The 27,084-nt window shown below is 39.9% G+C and overlaps 2 protein-coding genes across 26 annotated transcripts in view; both read right to left on the bottom strand.

Annotated features, from left to right (window-relative positions):
* The window catches only part of SDHAF4 (succinate dehydrogenase complex assembly factor 4), a 35,696-nt gene extending 15,125 nt beyond the window's left edge, over nt 1-20,571 (bottom strand). For 9 of the 10 annotated variants that reach the window (XR_007470567.1, XR_007470564.1, XR_007470568.1 and 6 more), the window contains exons 1-2: nt 20,408-20,565; nt 9,347-9,496 (exon numbers count right to left, since the gene is read on the bottom strand). Coding sequence is in view for 4 of the 10 variants with exons in the window: in XM_033428714.2 (XP_033284605.1) it covers nt 9,347-9,496; nt 20,408-20,471 (214 nt within the window). In the remaining 6 variants the exon portion in view is untranslated. Of the gene's footprint in view, nt 1-8,075; nt 8,317-9,346; nt 9,497-20,407 lie in introns of those variants that run through there. The other variant, XM_049695447.1, reaches the window with a different exon arrangement.
* Nucleotides 20,572-25,392: 4,821 nt separating this feature from the next.
* The window catches only part of FAM135A (family with sequence similarity 135 member A), a 123,645-nt gene continuing 121,953 nt past the window's right edge, over nt 25,393-27,084 (bottom strand). For all 16 annotated transcript variants that reach the window (XM_033428700.2, XM_033428701.2, XM_033428712.2 and 13 more), the window contains one exon: nt 25,393-26,785. In XM_033428700.2, coding sequence (XP_033284591.1) covers nt 26,580-26,785 — 206 coding nt within the window. In that variant the 3' untranslated portion in view covers nt 25,393-26,579. The remainder of the gene's footprint in view (nt 26,786-27,084) is intronic.

Here is a 27,084-nt window from a genome sequence, read left to right on the forward strand (position 1 = left end):
GATTTACAATATTGTATTAGTTTCAGGTGTACAGCACAGTGATTCAGTTATTTTTACAGATTATACTCCAGGAAAAGGTATTACAAGATAAAGGCAATAATTCCCTGTGCTATATATCATTGTTGCTTATCCAATTTATACACAGTAGTTTGTACCTCTTAATCCCATACCCCTATCTTGGCCCCCCCTTCCCTCTCCCCACTGGGAACCACTAGTTAATTTTCTATACTGTGAGTCTGTTACTGTTTTGCTATATACACTGTTTATTTTTTAGGTTCCACATGTAAGTGATAGAGTATTTGTCTTTCTCTGATTTTTTCACTAAGCATAATATTCTCGAGGTCCATCCACACTGTTGCAAATTTCATTCTTTTTAATGGCTGAGTAATATTCCATTGTGTGTGTGTGTGTGTGTGTGTGTGTGTGTGTATCTTCTTTATCCATTCATCTGTTGGTCGCTTAAGTTGCTTCCATATCTTGGCTATTGTAAATAATGCTGCTATGAAGGCTGGGGTGCATGTATCTCTTCAAATTAGTGTTTTCATTTTCTTTGGGTATGTACATAGTAGTGGAATTGCTGGGTCATATGGTAGTTCTATTTTCAGTTTTCTAAGGAACCTCCATAATGTTTTCCATATTGGATGCACCAATTTACATTCTCACCAACAGTGCAAGAGGGTTCCCTTTTCTCCACACCCTCTCTAGCATTTATTATTTGTTGACTTTTTGATGATGGCCATTCTGACCAGTGTGAGGTGGTACCCCACTGTAGTTCTGATTTGAAATTCTCTAATAATTAGTGATGTTGAGCATTTTTTCATGTGCCTGTTGGCCATGTGTATGTCTTCTTTGGAAAAATGTCTATTCAGGTCTTCTGCCCATTTTTGGATTGGACTGTTTTTTTATATTGAGTTGTATGAGCTGTTTATATATTTTGGATATTAACCCTGTGTTGGTCATATCGTTTGCAAATATTTTCTCTCATTCACAGGTTGTCTTTTCGTTTTGTCCACGGTTCCTTAGCTGTGCAAAAGTTTTTAAGTTTAATTAGGTCCCATCTGTTTACTTCTTTTGCCTTAGGAGACAGATTCAAAAAAATATTGCTACAATTTATGTCAAAGAGTGTTCTGCCTATGTTCTCTTCAATGAGTTTTATGGCTTCAGGTCTTACATTTAGATATTTAGTCCATTGAGTTTATTTTCGTATATGGTGTGAGGAAATGTTCTAATCTCATTCTTTTACATGTAGCTGTCCAGTTTTCCCAGCACAACTTACTAAAGAGATTGTCTTCTTCCATTGTATATTCTTGCCTCCTTTGTTGTAGATTAATTGACCAAAGGTTCATGGGTTTACTTCTGGGATCTCTATTGTGTTCCATTAATCTATGTGTATGTTTTTGTGCCGGTACCATGCTGTTTTGATTACTGTAGCTTTGTAGTATAGTCTGAAGTCTGGGCGCTTGACACCTCCAGATTTGTTCTTTTTCCTCCAGATTGTTTTGGCAATTTGGGGCCTTCTGTGGTTCTATATGAATGTTAGGCTTATTTGTTCTAGTTCTGTGAAAAATGTCATGAGTATTTTGATAGGGATTGCATTTAATCTGGAGATTGCTTTGGGTAGTATGGCCATTTTAACAATATTAATTCTTCCAATCCAAGAGCACAGGATATCCTTCCATTTCTTTTATCAATTTCCTTTATCATTGTTTCATAGTTTTCAGAGTACAGGTCTTTCACCTTTAAGTTTATTCCTAGGTATTGTATTCTTTTTGGTGTGATTTTAATGGGGATTTTTTTTTACTTTATCTTTCTGATAGTTCATTATTAGTGTATGTAAAGGAAACATATTTCTGTATATTAATCTTGTATTCTGCAATTTTACAGAATTCATTTATTAGTGCTAATAGTTTTTTGGTGGAGACATTAGGGTTTTCTATATATAGTATCATGGATCTGCAAATAATGAGTTTTACTTCTTCCCTTCACATTTGCATACCTATTTATCTTCCTTGTCTGATTGCTGTGGCTAGAACTTCCAATACTATGTTAAATAGAAGGGGCAAAGAGTGGGCATCCCTGTCTTGTTCCTGAGTTAGAAGAAAGGCTTTCAACTTTTACTGCTGAATATGATGTTAGCTGTGGATTTGTCATAAATAGCCTTTATTATGTTGAGATATGTTCCCTCTATACCCACTTCGGTGAGAATTTTATAATGAATGGATAATGAATTTTGTCAAATGGTTTTTCTGCATCTATTGAGATGATCAGTTGGTTTTTATCCTTCCTTTTGTTAATGTGGTATATCACATTAATTGATTTGCAAATACTGAACAATCTTTGTGTCCCTGGAATAAATCCAAATTGATCATCATATACAATCCTTTTAATATATTTTTGGATTCAGTTTGCTAATATTCTGTTGAGGATTTTAGAATCTATATTCATTGATATTGACCTGTAATTTTCTTTTTTTGTAGTGTCTTTGTGTGGTTTTGGTATCAGGGTAATTATTGATGGCCTTGTAGAATGAATTTGAGAGTGTTCCGTCCTCTTCAATTTTTTGGAATAGTTTGAGGTGGTTAGGTATTAGCTCTTCTTTATATGTTTGGTAGAATTCTCCTTTGAAGCTGTCTGGTCCTGGACTTTTGTTTGCTGGGAGTTTTTAAATTACAGATTCAACTTTACTACTAGTGATCAGTCTGTTCAAGTTGTCTATTTCTTTTTGATTCAGTCTTGACAGGTTGTATGTTTCTAGAAATTTATCCATTTTTTCTAGGTTGTCCAATTCATTGACATATAACTGTTAGTAGTGTTCTCTTATGATTTTTTGTATCTGTGGTTTTTGCTGTTCCTTCTCCTCTTTCATTTCTTATTTTATTTGGGTCTTCTCTCTTTTCTTCTTGGTGGTCTTTGCTAAATGTTTACCAATTTTGTTCATCTTTTAAAAAAAACAGCTCTTGGTTTTATTGATCTTTTCTATTGTTTTGTTGATTGCTATTTCATTTCCCCTCTGATCTTTATCTCCTTCCTATCGCTGACTTTGGGCTTTGTTCTTCTTTTTCTAATTCTTTTAAGTGGCAGGTTAGGTTGTTTACTTGAGATTTTTCTTCTTTCTTGAGAAAGGCCTGTACTGCTATAAACTTCCTTCTTAGAACTACTTTTGCTGCACCCTATAGGTTTTGGAGTGTTGAATTTCCATTTTCTTTGGTCTTGAGGTATTTTCTGATTTCCTCTTTGATTTCTTCATTCACCCATTGGTTTTTTAGTAGCATGTTGTTTTAGTCTCTAAGTATTTGTTCTTTTCCCATTTTTCTTTTTGTAATGGATTTCTAGTTTTATACTGCTATGGTCGGAAAAAATGTTTGATATAATTTCTATCTTCTCACATTTTTTTGAGACTTGTTTTATGGCCTAGCATGTGATCTATCCTGGAGAATGTTCCATGTGCACTTGACTATAATGTGTATTCTGTTGTTTTTGGATGTAATGTTCTGTACATATCTGTTAAGTCCAAGAGGTCTATTGTGTCATTTAAGACCAGTGTTGCCTTATTGATTTTCTGTCTGGATGATCTGTGCATTAATGTAAGTGTGGTGTTAAAGTGCTCTACTATTATTGTGAATTTCTCCCTTTTTGTCTGTTAGTATTTGCTTTATATATTTAGGTGCTCCTGTTTCAAGTATTTATGTTAATGATAACATCCTCTTCTTGTATTGATCCCTTTACCATTATATAATGCCCTTCTCTGTCTTTTGTTACAGTCTTTGTTTAAAGTCTACTTTATCTGATATGAGTATTGCTATCCCCACTTTCTTGTCATTTCTGTTTGCATGAAATAACTTTTTCCATCCCCTCACTTTGTCTGTGTATTTGGCTCTGAAGTGAGTCTCTTGTAGGCAGCAAATAGAAGGGCCTCATCACCCTATGTCTTTTGATTTTTTAGTTCTTTGACATTTAATTTCTGATAGGTATGTAGTTAATGCCATTTTATGTTTCCTAGTTGTTTTTCTATTTCTTTGTTCATTTCTTCTTTTCGTTTCTTCTCTTGTGGTTTGATGATTTTCTTTAGTAGTATGCTTGTATTCTTTTTAGTTTTATCTACTGTAGTTTTGATTTGTGATTACCATGGGATTCATATATGTTGACCTGTAACTATATCTACTTGGTTTGAACTGATAGTCATCTAAGTTCAGATGCATTTGAAAAGATCTACAGTTTTTACACCTCTCCCCTACATTTTATGTTTTTGATGTCACATTTTAGATCTTCATGTTTATCTGTTAACTGTTTATTGTAGTTACAGTTGCTGCTACAATTTTTTTTAAGTTCATCTCTTTCTTTTTAATTCCTTGCCAAACAGTCAGTAACAACCAACAGATATTATTAAGGTTGTTTTCCAGCCCTTCCCTTACAGCTACAAGTTCATTAGGTATGTGGGGTCTATGTCCCAGGTCACTGCAGGCAACAGTTAACCAAATGCTTTTACAATTTTTTGTTTTTAATCTTTGTACTGGCTTATTTAAGTGGTTGATCCTCAGTCCTTACTATATATTTGCCTTTCCTATCAGGATTTCCCCTTTCCTACAGCTTACTTCTTTTCCACTCAGAGAAGTCCCTTCAACATTTCTTTTAAGGTAAGTTTAGTATTGATGAACTCTTAGCTTTTGCTTATCTGAGACGCCCTTTATCACTCCTTCTATTTTAATGATAATCTTGCTGAATAGAGTACCCTAGCTTGAAGGTTTTCCCTTTCGGGACTTTGAATATATCGTGCTGCTCCCTTCTGGCCTGTAAAGTTTCTGCAGAGAAATCAGGTGACAGACTTATAGGGACTTCCTTGTGTATGACACTGTTTTTCTCTTGCTGTCTTCAGAATTCGAACTTTTGCCATTTTAATTATGATATGTCTTGGTGTGCATCTGTTTGGGTTCATCTTGTTTGGACCCTCTTCCTGTACCTCGATATCTATTTCTTTCTTCAGATTGTGGAAGTTCTCAGTCACAATTTCCTCAAATACATTTTCAATTCCCTTCTCTCTCTCTCTCTCCTCCTTCTGGGCTCCTTATATGTTATCCCAGAGATCTCTTAGACTGTTTTCATTTTTTAAAACTGCCTTTCTTGGGCTTCCCTGGCGGCGCAGTGGTTGATAGTCCGCCTGCCAACACAGGACACGGGTTCGTGCCCCCGTCTGGGAAGATCCCACATGCTGCTGAACAGCTGGGCCGGTGAGCCATGGCCGCTGAGCCTGCGCGTCCAGAGCCTGTGCTCCGCAGCGGGAGAGGCCACAACACTGAGAGGCCCGTGTACCGCAAAAAAACAAAAAAACAAAAAAACCGCCTTTCTTTTTGCTGTTCTGATGGGGTGATGTGCATTATTCTATCTTCCAGATCACTTATGCATTATTCATTCCTTCTAGTGTGTTTTTTACTTCAACTATTGAATTCTTCATTTCTGATTGGGTCTTTTTTTATATTTTCTAGTTCCTTGTTAAAAAACATTGCTGTGTAGATGTATTCTTCCCCCTAATTCAGTTAACATTCTTATAACCAATGCTTTGAATTCTTTATCTAGTCAACTGTTTCATTAGTGGTTTTTTCAGGGGTTTTCTACTGCTCTTTCAATTGAGAGGAGTTCCTCTCCCTTGTCATTTTGCTTAACTTTTCCTGCCTCTGTGAATTTAGGTGAAAGTTACCTTGAAGGAGTGTTCTTATGTAGGAGTGTCCCTATACAGACTGCGTGTGCCCAATGCCTTTTGTGGGAGAACTGAATTTGACATGGACGCAAATCATGTCTTTCCTCAGGGTGTGCTGACAGCTATCTCCTTGGTAGGAGGTGGGCCTGCTGGTGGAGGGGCTAGAGATGGAGCCAGGTGTGGGGCAGGACTTCCCCTCTGCTAGGTGGCTGTCACTGTCCTATCAGGGGTGGGGTCTGATCCCAGGTTGCTGGAGCAGAAGCCCTGAGGGTCAGGCATGAGCTGGCTCTGTTCCCATTAAGTGGGTCTTTTCCTCTCTCCTTGCCCCAGAGCAGGAAGTGCTGAAGTGAGTGGGGCCTGTGTGGGCTCTCCGCTCATGTCAGCCTCAGACAGAGGTCTGAGCTGTCTCTGCTTCACTGCCTGTTCAGGTGCACATATTTGTTTCCCATGCTCCACTCAGATGTAGCCTCGGTACAAGTCCACTTTGACCCTCTCAGCTGATCACTGCCCCCAGCCCGTCACCTCCATCTGGCTGTGGAGCCACACTGCAGCGCTGCGGGGGGCCCGTGTGGACTCTCGGCATGTACCAGGAGTGAGCTGTGGCAGGCCAGCTGCTGTCAGAGGTCTGGGCTGCTTCTGCTGTGCCACTTGAGTAGGTGCTGACAATGGCTGCCGCTACCCCTCCCAGGCTCCACCCTGGGGCTGGGTCACCGCTGTGTCCCACGGCTGAGTCTTCTTCCTGGTAGTGGCTGCCCCAGAATGAGAGTTGGCTTGGCTTGGGGCTGGGGTGCATGACGAGGCCGCCGCAGGACTTGGCAGCTGCTGGAGCAGACCTCCCTCTGCCCTGCCTTTGGGCCAAGCTTGCGTGCGCCCTCCTCACAAGCGGGTCCAGGTCCCTCTGCCCTCCTGGGAGTCCCAGTTGCCCTCCAACCGGCCAAGGGGGCTCGTCTCCCCTGTGGAGGACGCCAGGACTAGGGCACCCGATCTGTGGTTCTCAGCACTCACTGCCCACGGTGGGTCTCCGCCATGGATTCTCCATTTTCTTCTGAGTCCTCTCCCAGGGGCACAGGTCCTGACCTGATCACTTTTCTTCCCTTCCTACCCAATTATGTGTGGATATTTTTTTACAGTCTTGATTGTACCAGGGTCTTTCTGCTAGTTTCCAGTGAAATTGTTCCATATGTAGATTTTTTTTTTTTTTTTTTGCAATACGCGGGCCTCTCACTGTCGTGGCCTCTCCCGTTGCGGAGCACAGGCTCCAGACGCACAGGCTCAGAGGCCATGGCTCACCGGCCCAGCCGCTCCGCCGCATGTGGGATCTTCCCGGACCAGGGCATGAACCCGTGTCACCTGCATCAGCAGGCGGACTCTCAACCACTGCGCCACCAGGGAAGCCCCTTTGCCCATTTTTGAATTGGGTTGTTTTCGTTGTTGTTGAATTGTAGGAGTTCTTTATTCTGGATATTAATTCTTTTCAAATATATGATTTACAAATATTTCCCCCCATTCTGTAGGTTATTTTTCTCACTTTCTTGATAATGTTCTCATATGAACAAAATTTCTTAATTTTGTTGATGTCTTATTTATCTATTTTCACATTTGTTGCTTGTGCTTTTGGTGTCATATGCATGAAATCATTGTCAAATCCAGGGACATGAAGAGTCTGCCCAATTTTCTTCTAAGAGTTTTACAGTCTTCCCTCTTAAGTTTAGGTCTTTGACATATTTAGAATTAGTTTTTGAATATGGTGTAAGGTAAGGGGTCCAATTTCATTCTTTTACATGTGGATACCCTGTTTTCTCAGCACCACTTATTGAAAAGACTGTCCTTTTCGCCATTGAATGGTATTGGCAATCATGTCAAAAATCAATCAAGCATATACGTGAGTGTTTATTTCTGAGACTGCTGCTTTTGTGTGAGACATTTTAAGGAAGTATTTCCTCTCAGATTTTTATGCTTAGCTAAAACCTTTGAAGAGAAATTTTACCTCTAGATTAATGGCAACTTTTTAAAAGCTTCCATCACCTTGGCTGGTTGATCTGGTTATGAGATTGGGCTTGGTAGAGTGCTATAATCTGAAATAGTTAATGAATGAGCAAACCCCCAACGCTTTTATATTCTAGGAAGAATTCCATACACAGGTCCCTGTATCCTCTACTGGTATCTTCTTGCCTAGGATGCTTCACTTCATAGATGGGTTAGCGCTCATGAGACTGGAAAAACCAGACAAGCAGGGCAGCCTTGCCAAAGTTTCAAAGTGGTATGTTTACATTTATGCTGTATGAAATGCTATTTTTGAATAGCTAATATCTGCACATTTTCCACAATTCAAAGGTACAAAAGGATATAGCATGAAAATAAAGTAGTACTTAAAAAAAAAAGCTTTAAGACATGAAACAAATTTTATATATACTGAATACAAAATAATGTTTAGTCTAGCATCCCTTCTCCCACCCAAAAACCTCTTTATTCTCCAAAACATCCCCTTCTCTTTCCCCAGCCATGTAGTTACAGTGAGAACAACCACATTTTCACCAGGCCACTTGCCACTGGTTGATTTAGCTGTGGACACCTGATCCAAGGTAGGCCAAGGAGCTCTCTTCTTAAGGAATCTGAAATCAGGACTAAGAAATTGTATTTTCAGTCTTGTTCTCTTGAACTGAGTAGCTGCTAGGAGCAGTTACTTTCTGCCCAGTGGACTCAGAAGGGAGTATGGAGACAGAAAACAATGAAGAGTAGGTACCAAAGACAAGAGAAGGAAGAACACCCTGGTTTCCATACAGTGTTTAGTCCTGAGGTCCCAGTCTTCTTCTAAGGCCCAGCAGCATTACTGCCCTAGGGAGCCTCACTTGTTCCCTGGACCTTAATAACAGCATACCCTACCTTCTGCTTAAGTCTGTTCAAGTAAGTTTCTGTTATTTGCATCTTAATTCATATATTTTGCCATGCGAATAATGGGGTGTAATAAATAAATTAATCAAACATAATCAATCACTACCAGGGACCTGGAAATCTTTTTTTTAACCCATACATACTGACAGTCAATTCAGTAAGTCCCCTACATACGAACCTTCATGTTGCAAACTTTCAAAGATATGAACATGCATTCCATCAACATCAGGGGTGAGTGAAAGTGCAGCTTGCCCTCTGTCTCCTATTGCTGACAATCCTTCAGCTCTACCATCTCCTACCTCCTCTCCCTCCTCCAGTCAGTAAGTCTTCTTGCCTGTTCACTTGATGCCAGCCCCTGTGTGCCAGCTGTTGTATTGCACTACTGTACTTTTCAAGGGACTGTACTGTAAGATTAAAAATGTTTTCTTTGTTTTTCTTTGTTTTTTATGTATTATTTGTGTGAAAAGTATTATAAACCTATTACAGTACAGTACCATATAGCTGATCGTGTTAGTTGGGTACCAAGGCTAACTCTGTTGGACTTACGAACAAATTGGACTTACGAATGTGCTCTCGGAACAGAACTTGTCTGTATATAGAGGACTTACTGTATGGTAATTTTATTCATTGTTGAAATGTTCTTTATTACTGTCAATGAAGAATTATAAACAATAACATGCTTCCTTCCTTTCATTTGCTTCTCAATGACAGAAACACTTTCTTTGAGACCAAAAATTAAGAGAGGAGGTTTACTCTACTCACTTGTCAGTGGTTCTTTCTCTAAATTGGAATCTTCTGGTGCATCAAAACGACCTTCTGGTAACTTTGGCTTCTTAAGGGGTTGTTTGATGGGTTTGGATTTTTCTCCTTGAGAACTTATTTTCCTCAAAGAATGACACAGAATGGGTGATCCTAGCAGAGTGAAGACAGTGAAAAAATAGGAGCTGTTCATTTATTCTACTTCAAAATGTAACACTTTTACTTACTTGTGTTAAGCTTACATATTCACAGTTATCAAAATTAAAAAGTACAGAAGGACACACAGTGACAACCCTTCCCTCTGCCCCTATCTTTCAGACGGCCAGTTCCTTTCCTTGGAGGCAACCAATGCTATCAGTTTGAAAAGAAGAGCTTTGAAATGAGTTAGTTAACCATTATCAAAATTGCAAAAACAGATATAAAATGCGGATTCCTGGGACTTCCCTGGTGGCGCAGTTGTTAAGAATCCGCCTGCCAATGCAGGGGACACAGGTTCGAGCCCTGGTCCAGGAAGATACCACATGCTGCGGAGCAACTAAGCCCGTGTGCCACAACTACTGAGCCTGCACTCTAGAGACCACGCTCCACAACTACTGAGCCCATGCATCACAACTACTGAGGCCTGTGCGCCTAGAGCCTGTGCTCCGCAATGAGACACCACCATGATGAGAAGTCCGCACACCGTAACAAAGAGTAGCCCTCGCTCGCCGCAACTAGAGAAAGCCTGTGCACAGCAATGAAGACTCAACAAGGTGAAAAATAAATAATAAAATAGATTTATTTTTAAAACATTAAATAATAAAATAAAATAAAATAAAATAAAATATGGATTCCTGTCTGAAGCAATGCCAAAAATACCAGGAATCAGATCATTAAGAGTAACTAAGTAGTAGGAACTTTTCAATGACAATATTTACTATTTAAATCTCTGTAAGTCACAAGGCACTGTATTTAGTATTCTTATATTTAAATCCTAATCATGCCCCTCTTTTTCTGCCAATTAAACATCTTAAACTGTATTGGGCACCTGCAATTTATAAATGAGCTCACTTCCTAGGTTACAATGAGAAAGGTAAGCTTTCAGTATTATGAAAGTTATCCAACCCTTGTTGAGATAATGTTCAGTAAGGGCAAAACCACTCTGAAAAATGACCTCAGGGTTGGGGTCTTCAACTTCCTGAAGGAAGAGCTTTAGAGGCAGACAGAGGTGGGTACCAGTTCTGGTCACACCACTGTGGCAGGCACAGTAATGGCCCCCAAAGAGGGTGAGAACCTAATATCTGGAAACTATGTGCAGGCTAGGTCACACGGTGAAGGAGAATTAGGTAAGAGATGGAACTGAAGTTGCTCATCAGATGACCCTGAACTAGGTAGACTGTCCTGGATTACCTGGGTGGGTCCACTGTCATCACAGGGGTTCTTAAAAGGGGAAGAGAGAACTGGAAGAGAGAACCAGAGAGGTGGCAGTGAGAGACAGACTTGATGATGTTGCTGGCTCTAAAGATTGAGGAAAGGGCCACACCAAGTCCAGGAACTTGGGCAGCCTCTGGAAGATGGAAAAGGGAGGAAACAGATTCTCCCCTAGAGCACCCAGAAGAAACACAACCCTAACACCTTGGTTTCAGCACAGAGAGACCCGTTTCAGACTTCTCACCTCTGGAACTGTAAGGATTTTTAAGTTTGTGGTAATTTGTTACACCAGCAATAAGAAACTAAAACAAATACTTACTAGTTGTTTGACCTTTGTCAAGTTATTTACCCTTTCTAAATCCATTTCTTCCCCTCTAAATTGAATATAACAGTATCTACCTCATGAGGTTACTAAATAGATTAAACTGGACAATTCAGGCAAAGCACTTAGCACAGTGACAGACTGTATCTATTATTGTTATTATAGAATTATCTGGAAGCTCCTGATAGCATTACACGTAGTTAGGATTTTCTTTCACTACATGTATTTTATTCATATTCCAATAATGACTACATCACCCTACCCCCCGCTTTAAAAAATTATATATATATATATATATATATACACACACACACACATACACACATGCAAATAGATATGCACAAGTATTTGTATGTATATATGTCTCCATGTATGTGTGTATATATATATATACACCCTCCACAGCCAATTTGGAATTTACATTGACATGTTTGTAAGATTACATAAAGTTAACATTACATACAAACTGCATTAACAATTTCAAAATAGTACATCAGGCTGTTAATTTGCACGTCCACTGCATATATCTCAGTGTCTAGCAACATTGTTGATTTTTTGAATGTCCAACTGTAATGCAGATTAGTCTTCAGCCAACAAAATTCAAGGATTAAGAAAATAAATATACAACTGAATGTATTAAGAAAGCTACAATGACTTACAGAATATAGACTTCTCCCACCTAAATACTCACTTACATAAAATACTTCACATTTATGATACTAATTGGCTGAGAAGAATCTGTGAATCAATAAAAATTTCTATACATATTAAAATAAAAACACTTACGTAAAATTTTAATGTATTTATTGAGTTAGACTACAGACCATTCTGCCTTCAAACTTCCACTTCAATATTTAAGGGCATATTTTATTTTTAATTATGTCCTCAAAATAATACTTAGTTAAGCATGCACTAAAAATCAAAAGAGAAAAACCTGCAAAAAAATATCTTGTAAAGCTGCATTTATTTTTATTAAGAAACTATATGGGGGCTTCCCTGGTGGTGCAGTGGTTAAGAATCCGCCTGCCAATGTAGGGGGCATGGGTTTGAGCACGGGACCAGGAAGATCCCACATGCCGTGGAGCAACTAAGCCCGTGCACCACAACTACTGAACCTGTGCTCTAGAGCCCGCGAGGCACAACTACTGAGCCTGCATGCCTCAACTACTGAAGCCCAAATGCCTAGAGCCTGTGCTCTGCCACAAAAGAAGCCACCGCAATGAGAAGCCTGTGCGCCGCAACAAACAGCAGCCCCTGCTCACAGCAAGCAGAGAAAGCCCTGTGTGCAGCAACGAAGACCCAACACAGCCAAAAATAAACAAATTTATTAAAAAAAATTATATGGGTAACAGAAATATGAGTTTCTGATCATACTAATATATTTCATATAATAATCTGTTCTTCGTTTTTTGTGGTTGACTATTTAGAAAAATATTATATTGAAAATGTTGGTGAATATAAACCATGCACAACTGAAAGACATTCTAGGTCCCAAATCACACGGATGTCCATGCTTGCCACTATTATTCAACATAGTTTTGGAAGTCCTAGCCACGGCAATCAGAGAAGAAAAAGAAATAAATGGAATACAAATTGGAAAAGAAGAAGTAACACTGTCACTGTTTGCAGATGACATGATACTATACATAGAGAATCCTAAAGATGTCACCAGAAAACTACTAGAGCTAATCAATGAATTTGGTAAAGTTGCAGGATACAAATTTAATGCACAGAAATCGCTTGCATTCCTATACACTAAGAACGAAAGATCAGAAAGAGAAATTAAGGAAACAATCCCATTCACCACTGCAACAAAAAGAATAAAATACCTAGGAATAAACCTACCTAAGGAGGTAAATGACCTGTACTCAGAAAACTGTAAGACACTGATGAAAGAAATCAAAGATGACACAAACAGATGGAGAGATACGCCATGTTCTTGGATTGAAAGAATCAATATTGTGAAAATGACTATACCGCCCAAAGCAATCTACTGATTCAATGCAATCCCTATCAAATTACCAGTGGCAGTTTTTACAGAACTGGAACAAAAAATCTTAAAATTTGTCTGGAGACACAAAAGACCCCCAATAGCCAAAGCAGTCTTGAGGGAAAAAAAACGGAGCTGGAGGAATCAGACTCCCTGACTTCAGACTATACTACAAAGTTACAGTAATCAAGACAATATGGTACTAGCACAAAAACAGAAATATAGATCAATGGAACAGGACAGAAAGCCCAGAGATAAACCTACACACCTATGGTCAACAAAGGAGGCAAAGATATACAATGGAGAAAAGACAGTCTCTTCAATAGTTGTGCTGGGAAAACTGGACAGCCAAATATAAAGGCATGAAATTAGAACACTCCCCAATACCATACACAAAAATAAACTCAAAATGGATTAAAGACCTAAATATAAGGCGAGACACTATAAAACTCTTAGAGGAAAACATAGGAAGAACACTCTTTGACATAACTCACAGTAAGATCTTTTTGATCCACCTCCTAGAGTAATGGAAATAAAAACAAAAATAAACAAATTGGACCTAATGAAACTTAAAAGCTTTTGCAAAGCAAAGGAAACTACAAACAAGATGAAAAGACAACCCTCAGAATGGGAGAAAATATTTGCAAATGAATCAACGGACAAAGGATTAATCTCCAAAATATATAAACAGCTCATGCAGTTCAATATTAAAGAAACAAACAACGCAATGAAAAAATGGGCAGAAGACCTAAACAGACATTTCTCCAAAGAAGATGTACAGATGGCCAAGAAGCACATGAAAAGCTGCTCAACATCACTAATTATTAGAGAAATGCAAATCAAAACTACAATGAGATATCACCTCACACCAGTTAGAATGGGCATCATCAGAAAATCTACAAACAACAAATGCTGGAGAGGGTGTGGAGAAAAGGGAACCCTCTTGCACTGTTGGTGGGAATGTAAATTGATACAGCCACTATGGAGAAGAGTATGGAGGTTCCTTAAAAAACTAAAAATAGAATTACCATATGATCCAGCAATCCCACTACTGGGCATATACCCAGAGAAAACCATAATTCAAAAAGACACATGTACCCCAATGTTCACTGCAGCACTATTTACGATAGCCAGTTAACGGAAGCAACCTATATGCCCATAGACAGACGAATGGAGAAAGAAGATGTGGTACATATATACAATGGAATATTACTCAGGCATAAAAGGGAATGAAATTGGGTCATTTGTAGAGACATGGATGGATCTAAAGACTGTCATACAGAGTGAAATAAGTCAGAAAGAGAAAAACAAATATCGTACATTAATGCATATATGTGGAACCTAGGAAAATGGTACAGATCAACTGGTTTGCAGGGCAGAAACAGAGACACAGATGTAGAGAACAAATGTATGGACACCAAGGGGGAGAAGCGGCGGGGGGTGGGGGTGGTGGTGGTATGAATTGGGAGATTGGGATTGACATATATACACTAATATGTATAAAATAGATAACTAATAAGAACCTGTTGTATAAAAAATAAATAAAATTATATTAAAAAGAAAAGCAAAAAAACACGTGGACACAAAGTAAAATGAAGAACCCAATATTAAAGGAAGATCTAAAAAAGCAGTCAAATCAAAGACATTACTAGTAAAGGAATAAAAATTAGACAGATGACTTCCCATTAGCTATAATGAAAGCCAGAAGAGATAGAGCTGTGAGAAAATGATGCAGCCATTGAAACTACTTTCAAGAACAGGAGAGAAATAAAACCATATTTTCAGATTAAAGATAAAATATATATTTTAAAAAACCACAGAACTTTATCACAAGACTGTCACCAAAGGGAACTTCTAAACAATGTACTTTAAGAAACTGATCCAAGGACTTCCCTGGTGGTGCAGTGGTTGAGAATCCACCTGCCAATGCAGGGGACACAGGTTTGAGCTCTGGTCTGGGAAGATCCCACATGCCACAGAGTAACTAAGCCCGTGCGCCACAACTACTGAGCCTGCACTCTAGAGCCCACCTAGAGGCCATGCTCTGCAACAAGAGAAGCCACAGCAATGAGAAGCCCAAGCACCACACTGAAGAGAAGCCCCCGCTCGATGCAACCAGAGAAAGCCCGCACGCAGCAACGAAGACCCAACGCAGCAAAAATAAATAAATAAATAAAAATTTAAAAAGTTGTTAAAAGAGTAAATCCTAAGCATTCTCATGACAAAGAAAAGAAATTTATAAAAAGAAAGTGATCAAAAAATAAAGTGTGAGATAAAATAGAAGATAAAAGTTTTATATGTTGACTGTATAGAAGTGCAATAACAGTATTGATTTGTGTTACTACACAATTCCACCTAACATACACACAACAAACACACACACACACACCCCTAAAAGGCTGAACAACAGAAGTGGAGGGTGAGTGAATTCAAAGCATTTTTAAGCTTTGTACTATTTAGGAGGAGAATAAAGGTATTAATTAACTTTCAACTTCCTTAAGCATGCATTTAGATTTCAAGGGTAACCAATAAAAAGCAGTGTATATCTTCCAAAGCAGTGTGTATCTTCATTTTTTTCCTGTTTTTCCAGCAGAGGAAACAAATGAAAAAAGCAAACACTGAATTCAAAGTATGACAAACAGAAGGTGTGAAAAATAAGATGGTAGAAATAAAGCCAATTTTATCAGTAACTATAATTGTAAATCGACTGAACTCTCCAGTTAAAAGGTATGCTGTTGGACTTCAAAATAAAAACTCACCAAAATCTAGCCATATGCTGTTTATATGAAGAGAACCATTACCATGGTTCAAAAAAAAAAAAAGGGCCAATGTTATGGACGGAAGGTTTGTGCCCAACCCCCCCCACATTCATATGCTGAAATTCTAACCCCTGATGTGATGATATTAGGAGGTGGGGCCTTTGGAAGGCAAGTAGATCATGAGGGTGGAGCCCTCATGGTGGATTAGTGCCCTTATAAGAAAGGCTATGAGAGTGTGCAGGGTCCTTCTGCTCTCTGCCACATGAGGATACAACAGGAAGACAGCCATCTGCGAACCAGAAAGCAGGCTCACACCAGAGACCAGATGTGCTGGCACCTTGATCTTGGACTTTCCAGCCTCCAGATCTGTGAAAAACAAATGTTTGATGTTTAAGCCGCCCAGTCTACGGTACTTTGTTATTGCAGCCTGAGCTAAGACATGTGAGATGCACCATTTCCACATCTTCTAAAAAAAAGGGGAACCCACAGAAAATGGAAAGAAAATAAAAACAGTAAGAGAAGAAAATAATAACATAAATAAAAGACATAAAACTAAGAGGATCAACAAAACCAAAAGTTGGTTCTCTTAAAAGACTAAAACTACTGTGAAGTCTTTGGTAAAGCTAATATGAAAACGACAACAACAAACACAAAAACACCCAAAAAAACCAAGAGAAGGTAAAATATATAATATGAGTAAAAGAGGAGTACATAGCTACATAGAACAAAAGTTTTTTAAAAACCCCAAACCAGGAACTTTATGCCTATATATTTAAAGTATACAAAATGAACAATTTTCTCAAAAAATTTAACTTATCAAAACTGACTTTAGAAGAGAAAATCTGATAAATACCACAATAATCATTACAAAAATAACCAATAATTTAAAATCTTCCCTCAAAGAAAAGAGCAGGTCTAGACAGTTTTGTAGGCAATCTGTAGCAGACACTCAAGGAACAGAGTATTTCAATCTTAAAAAAAAAAAAAATCTAATATAGAAGAGAAAAGGATGAGAAGACTCTTGAATTCATTTTAAGAGGCTAGAATAACTTTAATTTCAAAACCAGACAAGGAAATTCCAAGACATGAAAATTACAGGCCAACTTCTAAACAAAATATTAGCATACCAAACCCAACACTAAATTAATAATATAATCAACCTGATCAATCTGAATATTTTCTAGAAATGCAAGAGTGATTCAGCACTAGAAAAATTTATAATTCACCAACCCACCATATTAAAGGAGAAAAGTGAATTAACAAACAAAATGAAGAAAAATGAATTAGTAAATTTCAAGATTTATTCTGTCTTAAAAAACAGACAACTACATAAACAAAAAGCCCCCCAAATCCTTCTAGAAATGGCAAGGGACTTCATTAACCTAATAAAGGGCACACCTACAGCTAATATTACATGATGAAATATGAACATATTTCCTTTACAATTATGAACAAGTATGCCTATCACCACTTTTACTCAACATGGTACTGGAAATCTGAGCAAGGACAGAGAAACAAGAGAAAAGAAAAAGATATAAAGATTAGAAAGGGAGAACTAGATTTTCATTATTTGCAGGCAATATTTGTGTCTACCTAGCACTGCCCCACCAAAATCTGCAAATAAATTATTTAAATTAATAAAGTAATTTAGCCAGGTTACTGGACACAAAATCAATAAATAAGTCAACTGTGTTTCTATACATAAGCAGCAATCAGAAAATGATAATCTTAAAAAATACTGAGCAGTTGTAACCAAACCCCAACAGGAACTTTTTTTTTAAAGAATTTTATATGGAAAGCAGATATCCAAGAATAGCCAAGACACTTCTGAAAAACAAGATGAAAGGACTTATCCTACCAAATATCAAGAGTTGTTACAAAGGCATGGTCATTAAGATAGGTGTTACATCACAGGAACAGACAAATAGATCAATGGAACTGAAGAGAGCCAAGAAATAAACCCGCGTGCATATGCATATGTAAACTTGATTTATGACAGGGGCGTTACATCGGGCGGGGGGAAGGTCCAATATATGGGCCTGGGACAACTGGTTACTGACATGGGAAGAAAGTGAAATTGGTTTCCTGCCTCACACCATACATGAAAATCAATTCCTGGTAGCATAAAGGCTTAAATATAAAAAGCCAAACTATAGACCTTTGAGGAGAAAATACAGAATATCTCTACGACCTTAGGGTAGGGAAGGCTTTAACAAAGACCACAAAGCACAGACAATAAACAAAAGGATCAAGACAAGATTATAATAAAATTACGAATACCTGTTTATCAAAAGACACCTTTCCTTTGAATCTGTGTGACTGTACAATCAGATCCATTATTTTATTCTGTCTAATGCTGAAGATAATTTTTTAAAAAAAGACACCATAAGAGTAACAAAAGCAGTCCACAAACTGAGCTTGAGCTTGTATGGCCGTTAGCATAAGTGAGGCCATCTTGGGCCCATACAGGCTTTCTGCTGACCCTACCCAGGACTGTACTGCAAAGTCACTCACTCTCTGTTGTCAAGGGCTTAGCAGTTAATCGACATTGTTCAATAATCATTCGGATCAGGTGGCCTCTATACTCTGTTAGTCCCCAAACAATGAGGAAAATCTTTGCTGACATATTCCGGGCACCCACAAGACCAGTTACCTACTCATAAATCTTAGGAACGCACTTCCTGTTTCCAAGCACATACCTCCATAGTCTAGGTCAACTATAAAACTGTCCCAATGGCCCGCTTGGTGGTTTGGGGGGCGGCTGTTAATTTTTCCTGACGGTTGCCCGCCTGCTCTCAGCCTTTACAGGTAAGTTACCCTATGATAAACTGATTCACCGATTGTATGAACCTGCCTGCTGTGTTTTTCAGTCTCAAGATGCCTTCTCAGTTCAGTAAGCACTTTTCATTCCCTACGCCCTCAAACAAAGCTATTTGCCATTTACATAAGTAAAAAAGGTACAGTGGTCAAATACATGTAAAGAATATAAATAAGAAAGACAAACAACCCAATAAGAAAATGAAGAGATATTTCATCAAAAAAAGCGAAAAACTTTCGAAAAGATGTTTAACTTCTCTAATCAGAGAAACGCAAAATTGTAATGAAATACCGTTTCAACACCTTATAGGCAGACAAAAATTAAATTTTCTGATGCTATCCAATGTTGGCAAGTATGTGGGGCAACAGGAACTCTAATACTGCTGGTAGAAGTATAAATAGCCAGTAGGAATGGAAAATGCCTTTACAGCTTGCTATCATATTGTAAAACTGAACAGGCCTATGCCACATATTCCAGGAATTCAACCCCTTGTGCAAGTACACCTACAGTGTACACAAGATGTGTAGCAGTCAATCCTGGTGCTTCTAGAGTTACACAATGTCCACTGAGAAGGGGAAAGGAAAAACGTATGATACACTCTCATAACTCAATGAATAATTACAGCATCCCCTATCAACATGGATGAATCTCAAACCAGTCAGGTGAAAAAAGCAAGTAAAACAAATACAAATGGCATGGAGCCCTTTCTGTAAAGATCAAAAGCTTACAGTTACACAACTGCATCAGGAAGCAGGTAGCAGGTAGCCGCTTGGCAATGGAAATATTCTATTTCTTAAACTGGAGAATGGATTCATAAATGTTGGCTTTGCTTCACAACTCACATGTGTTACGTAAATTTTTGGTATGAAACACTTCATTCTTAAGTTTTGAACATTAGTGAAAAAGGGATATTGAATGAACACACAACGGAGCTTCACAGTTATTACCTCGAGGTTTGAACAGTATGGGATTTTTACTTTATATATTATTCATTCCTGGATCATTTAAAATTTTTACAACTTAACAGGTAGTCTGTCTGGGGAGAGATGATTACAGAAAGGAAAACAAACTTTATAGGAATCTGGGGCCCATCAGGAGGAGGGGCGGAATTGTCTTCAACTTAACACAATTTTTCCAGTGTGTCCTAAATTAAAACTAGGCTTAGCATACTCTGTGGGTTAAGGCTGTAAAATTTTGAGAAAATTTTCCAGCAAAAATGGGTTTTACAAGATTGGTTTTTACTGAAAGCATGCATACTTTCTCAGGAATAATTCCTGGTTTCACCTAATTTTTATTATACTTATTAGTCTTCGGCCCACTTTTCCAAAATTCTGCACTTTTCCACTTCTAGTACTGTAGACTGCCAGAGATCTTTTTCGCTGTAAATAAACTAAATAAGCAAATGATGAGTCCACTGCCGCAGGGCCCGCTTTTCCACACTCTCCACGCGCACCAGATGCCGCGCGCCCTGCGAACCCCCCAGGACTCAGGACGCCCGCCCCGCTTCGTGGTCATCGCGGTGGCCGCCGGGAAGGAGGCGTCCGGACAGCGGGGCCCAGCGACTGTCCAGCTCCGGTCCCGCCCTGAACTCGGGCGGCAAGGACATGCCGGGGACGAGCGCGGTGGCCGTGCAGGACACGAAGGCTCGGCAGGCCCGGGGCCCCCGAGCCCGCGACACGCCGCTGCCCCGCCGGACGCGTTTCTCGCGGCATCCGTGCCTTCGCGACCCCGCCCGCGACCTCGGCCCCAGGATCGGGCGCCTTACTTGCCGCTCTCCACGCTGTGGCCGCGATGTGGCCCAGCAACGACGTGAAGCCCAGCACAACCATGACGCCAACTCCCGCGGCGTCCGCAACAGCCGCGTCTTCCCGGCACGCCCCGCGGGAGGGGCGGGGCCGCGGGGCGGGCGGGGCCTCCGCGGGGCGGGCGGGGCCTCCGCGGGGCGGGCGGGGCCTCCGTAGCCTGCGCCGGAAACCCGCGCTCCCGCACCTGGCTGTATGCAGGAAAAAGTGGAGCGGCTCGGCCTTATCATGAAGAACAACCCAAACTACCCTGAAGCTCGTGTTGATGAAAACCTCAAATCATGGCTGAAGTTGGATGAGGGAATGCTTCCGTTTGTTCCTCTCAATTTGAGGCGAAGGTCTCTTGGAAGCTCGCTGTTCCAGTCCACAAATAGTGGGCACCTTCTACTCTTTTGCCTGTGCAATAGGCTTCTTTCCCCTCAGTTCTCCGTCTTTATTTTTTTACATTTCTGCTTGTTCAGTGAACTCTGACCCACTGACCAGGTGGCCTGGAAGATGACGTTTGGGTGCAGCGCAGAGCAGAAGGCTCTCGTCTGGTCCAGCTGCTGGGAAGGAGAGCTGCGCATCCGCCCTCCGGTTCCAGCGGCTCCTGCCGTGTTCGGAGCACGTGTGGCAGGTCAGGAGGCTTCATGGGACCTGTGGAAAGTCTACACAGAATCACACCGGAGTCCTTTGGGTTTTTTGTTTTTTCTTCCTTCATTCCTTCCTTTTTTCCTTTTTTAGGAAAGTTCTTGGCCAGCTCTTGGGCCCTGGTGATGTCTGACCGAGTAATATCAGGTGGCTGTATAATTTGAGTTTCTTATCACGAACCGGAGTCATCTGGTCCCCCTAGATAAGGACTCCTTTCACCAGGAGGCAGTGGTATATTCGGAACGCGGCCAGAGCCAAAACCCAAGCAGTTTTCATTAGCAGGTAGCTCGGTAGCTTACATACACACGTCACCCTTAGTTCATATCTACAGTTTAGTGGTGAGCTCCTTGTGACCAGCTGACAGAGGAAAAAATTCAAAGCTGGATTACGGAGGGCTTTGCTCAATATACTGACCAGCTGGCAAATGACTGCTTTGGCATTTCGAGCTGCATTTAACAGAGGCCCTCGAGGAACAGCAGAGAGAAAAAAGATCCTCCCAGAGGGCAGAACTTTATCTTCTACTCTTTGCCTGGAAGGAGATATAGCTTGAGATAAAGATCTACATCAATTCATGGGCACTGAAATCAAGTGATCAGGGACTGGGAAAATGTAAAGGTTTTGGAATAGGTTTTTTTGGAATTAGGACCTCTCCAAATGGCCCCAAAGCATGAGAACATTTGGGTCCCACTGAGTGCTCAAAAGAAGGCTCCCATGGCAAAAGGGCTCTTAATCAGAAACAAGATTACTGCACGTTATCTACTGCTGTCTAACATATTATACCAACATTTTGGGGCTTAAAACAATAAACATCTATCCTCTCGCAGTTTTTGTGCGTCCGAAATCCAGGAACCAGGGCGCCTCTGGCTCTAGGTGTTAAATGAGGTTGCAGTCAGGCTGTGAGCCAGGGCTCCTGTCTCGCATGGAGGCTTGACTAGGGGAAGATCAGCTTCCGAGCTCACACACATGATTATTGGCAGGATTTAGTTCCCTGTGGCTTTTGGACTGAAGGCCTCCCTCAGTTCCATGCTGCATGGGCTTCTCCAAAGGTCATTTCACAACATGGCAGCTGGATGTCCACGGAATGAACAAGCGGGAGAACAAGGGAGACTGCTCGAGATGGAAGCCACAGCCCTTCCGTAATCTAACCTCAGAGGTGAAAGCCCATCACTTTTGCTGAACTCTGTCATTAGAAGCGAATGAATTAGCAGATCCAGCCCACCTCAACGGGAGGGGATTACACTGGGGGTGAATGCCAGCAGGTGGAGATCACTGAACGGGATCACTGACCACCATGACCATTCTGCAGGCATTGCTTAGCCTCCTCCCCTCACCCCAGCTGTGCTTGCTTAGTGCCGCCCTAACAAGGGAGCCACGGTGGCATGGAGACATGCATGTGTTAACATAGTATCCCCCCTGCCAAGACTGATGGGCTAGCACCACTACTTGCAGTGACCAACCCGATCGATCCCTAGTATAATATGGAATAGCCTGGTGGCAGCTTTGGTTACAAGGGACTGTACTACAATGAAGGAGATAGCAATTTGTTCTATAGGAATAGACAATTATTCTGGGTTTGGATTGCTTTCCCTGACTTATGCTTCTTTTAACACTTCACCTGTGGACTTACTGAATACCTTATGTTCCGTACACTTTATGTAGCATCCCATACAACATTGTTTCCTGTGGATACAGATGCCTGTGGGATAAACCAGTCTCATCACATATCCCATCAGATCAGAAGGAGCTGGTCTCGTAGGACAGCCCTGTTAAAGGTTTTACTCTTGGAACCAGGTGAGAAAATGCTTTGGGATGCTGTCCTAAAGGATTTGGCATGTGCTCCAAGTGAGTTAACAGTGTTCAGTGATAGCTCTTCTGTTGACAGAATAACAGGCTCCAAAGAGCAGCAGAGGGATTGACCTCTTGTTGTGACGTCTCACACCCTGCCCATGTATTTTGCTTTCCATTATGGGAAGACACATGGGTCCCGAGCATCCCTGCGTATTATTGCTGAGTATCCCAACTGCAACTCATTGCCTGATACTGGGCAGTTTCTGCATGTGGTCATATGGGCATCTAAGTAGGTCAAGGCAACCACAGCATTGCTACCATTTAACTGCTGCTCTCCTGGGAGAAAGAACTGGCTTGTGTGCTGCTTGTGCTGCTTGTTCAAAAATGGCTTGGCCCTTGCCTCTGGATTCTTCTCCTGTAAGCAATCCAAACGGCTTGGCCCTGGCCCTGCATCGCGTGTACACGCCTCACTTGGCCCTCAGCATCACCATGGGAAATGAGGCTCTAGGAGCTGGTGTGACTGTGCTGACCGTTTGGCCACGACTCTGCTGTAGTAGGGTCTCTTGTCTCTGACCTGGGAGTCTCCTGTCTCCACGCATCCATGAAGCTGCAGCAAGACTGCAAGCAAGACAAGTAGATACAATCTCAGATCCTTCGCGGCTCACCATCCGTCTGCACGATTCCAGGTTCTGCTGGTATGCTAAGTTTGTACCCAGAGTGGGGTATAAGTGGATAGATAGTGTTTTCTCTGAATTGGAAGTTGGGATTGCCTCCTGGCCATTTGTAGCTCATGCCACTAGGTAAGGAGTTAGAAAAAGTGGTTAAGGTGCTGGCTGTAGCGATGGGCCCTGGTGATCACGGGGGAAAAGGGAGTGGGGAGAGGACTCTGTCTAGAACTTGGGGGACCTCGTCTCCTGGAATAACCTCTCACACCATGTTGAATTGTAAACATTAAGCAAAGATTATTGCAACCATATAGAGGCAAGGCCACCCAAGCCTCAGATCCTTGGGTCACACAAAAGGTAAAGAAATCTGATCAGCTGAGGTGCTGGTTGAGCACAAAGAAAACAGGGAATAAGTGGCACTGGTGACAGGTCATAGCCATCTAGCTTAATGGCCAGTGGCAGAACTGAGGGCTCTATTTACCGTAGTTTTGTTTTGGTTTGAAATCAGAGAGCTTTGGGACATAAAACACACTGCTCCCTATATCCTACCCTGGAGATTCTGCTTCAGTTGGTCTGTCCTGGGGCCCTGAAGTTCACCAAGGAAACTTGCAAAGCACTGCTCTAGCTGTAGTTTCTTCCTCACTGGCTCATGCATGTGCTTATGTAGTTAATAATTTCTTTTCTCTCCTTGTATATTGGCGGGGGTGTGTGTGATAAAGTCACAGTTTTGTCTGTGGGCTGCACACCACTGAGGCAAGATCATTACAAAACCAGACGACAAATGGACGTAACACTGAAATCCTGGACTTGAAACTGGATGGGGGATAATAGCAGTATGTCAGGATGAAGCATTTAAACAATGTGTGAATATGATATTTGTGATGTTGGAAAGGCAAAGAGATGGACTGTAGTAGATCTCTGATGTGTTTTTCTATTTGGTGCTCAGTCATCGAACCCATTCCACAGGTTTAGTGAATTCTGGCAGGAGAAACAGTCCCATCTTCTGCTGGAGAAGCTGATGACGTCCGATATACTCACTGTCTTGGGTGCCTGACAGCCTGGGTGCTGGCACGAGACTAAGCCTGTCAGTCGTATGATCTCACCAGACTTTGAATCTGGAACGAGTGATGGAAGTAAGTGGATGTCTGGGATCCGGTTTTCAGAGGCATCCCTGCTGGCAGAAACATACACAGACCTCCAGCTCCCCTGGAGTTGGAACTTGCCTATAATTTTGGTCATAGTCTAGCTTCCTCGGTTTCTACCAGTTTTCCAAGAGTGGTTCTCCAGCCTTTCCGTCAAGTCTGTGAGCTCCCTATATTCTTCCAATAAATTCTTTTTCTGCTTAAGTTAATCACAATGGTTTTTGTTGTCTGCAACTCAGAATTCTTACTGGTATACACTTCAATGAGATTTATTCTCTAAGGTCAGTTATGATCATTGACCCTCTCCCTCAGAATCCCACCCCACCCCTGCACTCTGAATTTAGAGGCATTCAGCATATGACAGTTTCCCTGGTAAATGATAAGTTAAATCTGTTAGACTTGAAACCATAATCACTGATGTGCTTTTAAAACTATTAAAACAACCAACAACCAATCAACCTACTATGATCATAAGAGCAGTTTTCCCTTAAAAACAATGATATGATTATGAATAAGAATGAATACTTTGATAAATCTGGAAGATTATTCAAACTTAGAATAAGTTGAACTTCTTTTTTTAGTTAAAAAAAAGAAATAAAAGAAAAAAACTATGGTATTTCAAACTCAGGACCAAGGAATGTGAAGATGAAAAATGTGTATAGCAAAAATAAAAATATACCTCTAGTAACTATTCTGAAAATAAGCAAGTGATTTAGCTGTCCCTCCAGATAGTCATTTGTTCATTTATTAGCAGCAGAGGCAATAACACAATGCTAAAAATAAACATGCATCAGTTGTACAATACACACTTACAAAAGCCTATCTATCCTTAGTGCATTCTTTTTTTCACAAGTAAAACAGGAAAGGAAAATAGTGAATTTAATGCTATTCAGCACCTTGAATAAAGTCAAAAGACTTTACATCTCCATATATCAAAACATTTGCATCTGTATCACCAAACATGTAAAGTTAATTATTTTGTTCCATTTGAAACATGAATTATTTTATTTACATTACTCTTTAGTTCAACAAATTTTAACAATATTTAAAAATTATCTAAATTCATAAAAGTAGTTCATAAATTTCAACATTTAATTATTATGTACATACAAGGAAGTCCATGAAAAAAGTTAAAGAAATGTAGTCAGAAAGTTCAAGCAACATTTCCAAATTTAGCAAAATTCCAACCAAATCAAGGCAGAGGGCATTCAAACATTCAAAAATCTCTAGATGCTGCTAACATGAACATGAAAAGTTCCAGTAATAAAAGTCAATATGAGAAATAATGTTGAAATCACCAGTAGAAAATATATTTTAATAGGCATGACATATATTTACTAGCAACAGTAATAATGCTTCTTTTATAGAAAATGTTTATAACGTTGTCATATATGAACTACCCGATTTGAGAGGGCAAAAGAGTTGATTTCAAAAAATATATTTTAGCAGCCATAATTTTACTTCCAGTTAAAACATAGTAAAATGTTAAAAGTAAAATTTATGATTAACTAAATAATACCCCAATACTAGAAAATTTAAAATCCCATGCTATTCTAGCAATAACGGCCTCTAATACAATGTGTCTGATGTGAGGATTGTGGAAAGCCAATAATAAACAATCAGACATACATATGGGCTTAGAGTTTCACTGAAATACTTATGTAGCAAAATATATGAAAAAGTAATAGAAAAGTAAAAAGATAAAATTAAAAAAATATTGCACAGCCACATTACCTAGAAAGTAAAGTTGATGTTTAAAAAGCTCTAAACATGGATGATATAAATTATCTTCCATATAAAAAGGTATAAATATTTCTTAGAACTTATCAGCATCTACAGTTTAATATAATACATTATCTGAATCACTGTTGAATGAGGTAATTGTCAAGTCTCTACCAATGCATTTAATCCTAATGGAAATATTTGAGGGCAGCAACCAGAAAGAATTTCTCTAAAAATATTTCCGAATCCAGAACAGCTATATGTGCAGCTCTCCCAATGAGTGAATCAGCTGTATTGGGCAATGCATTGATGACATTATACCGAACCAAGTTACAATCCTTGCTTTGCAGAACCGGGCGAAGCAAGTTGTGGATCATTTCTGAATAGATCTGTCCTATGGAACAAATAGAAAAAAGGAAAATCGGTTCACAAGAAGAACTGAAAAAAAATTCTATGCCAACTTTTATATAATTTATAAAATTTAGTTACATTATTTCCGTTTAAAGCAGAAAATTGTCTTTTAAAAGGTTTTTTCCCCTTGAATATCACTTTTGAGACTGTTTTAGAGAAAATATAATCACATTATTTATCTAGTCAAGCGAAATAAATTTATCATACATTATTCTTGCCAACTTGATATTTTTAATTAAAAGCAATGAATATAACAGAGCAAATAGTTTTTTTCAACCTTAA

This window comes from Orcinus orca, chromosome 12 (genome assembly GCF_937001465.1).
Source record: "Orcinus orca chromosome 12, mOrcOrc1.1, whole genome shotgun sequence".
Taxonomy (NCBI): Eukaryota; Metazoa; Chordata; class Mammalia; order Artiodactyla; family Delphinidae; genus Orcinus; species Orcinus orca.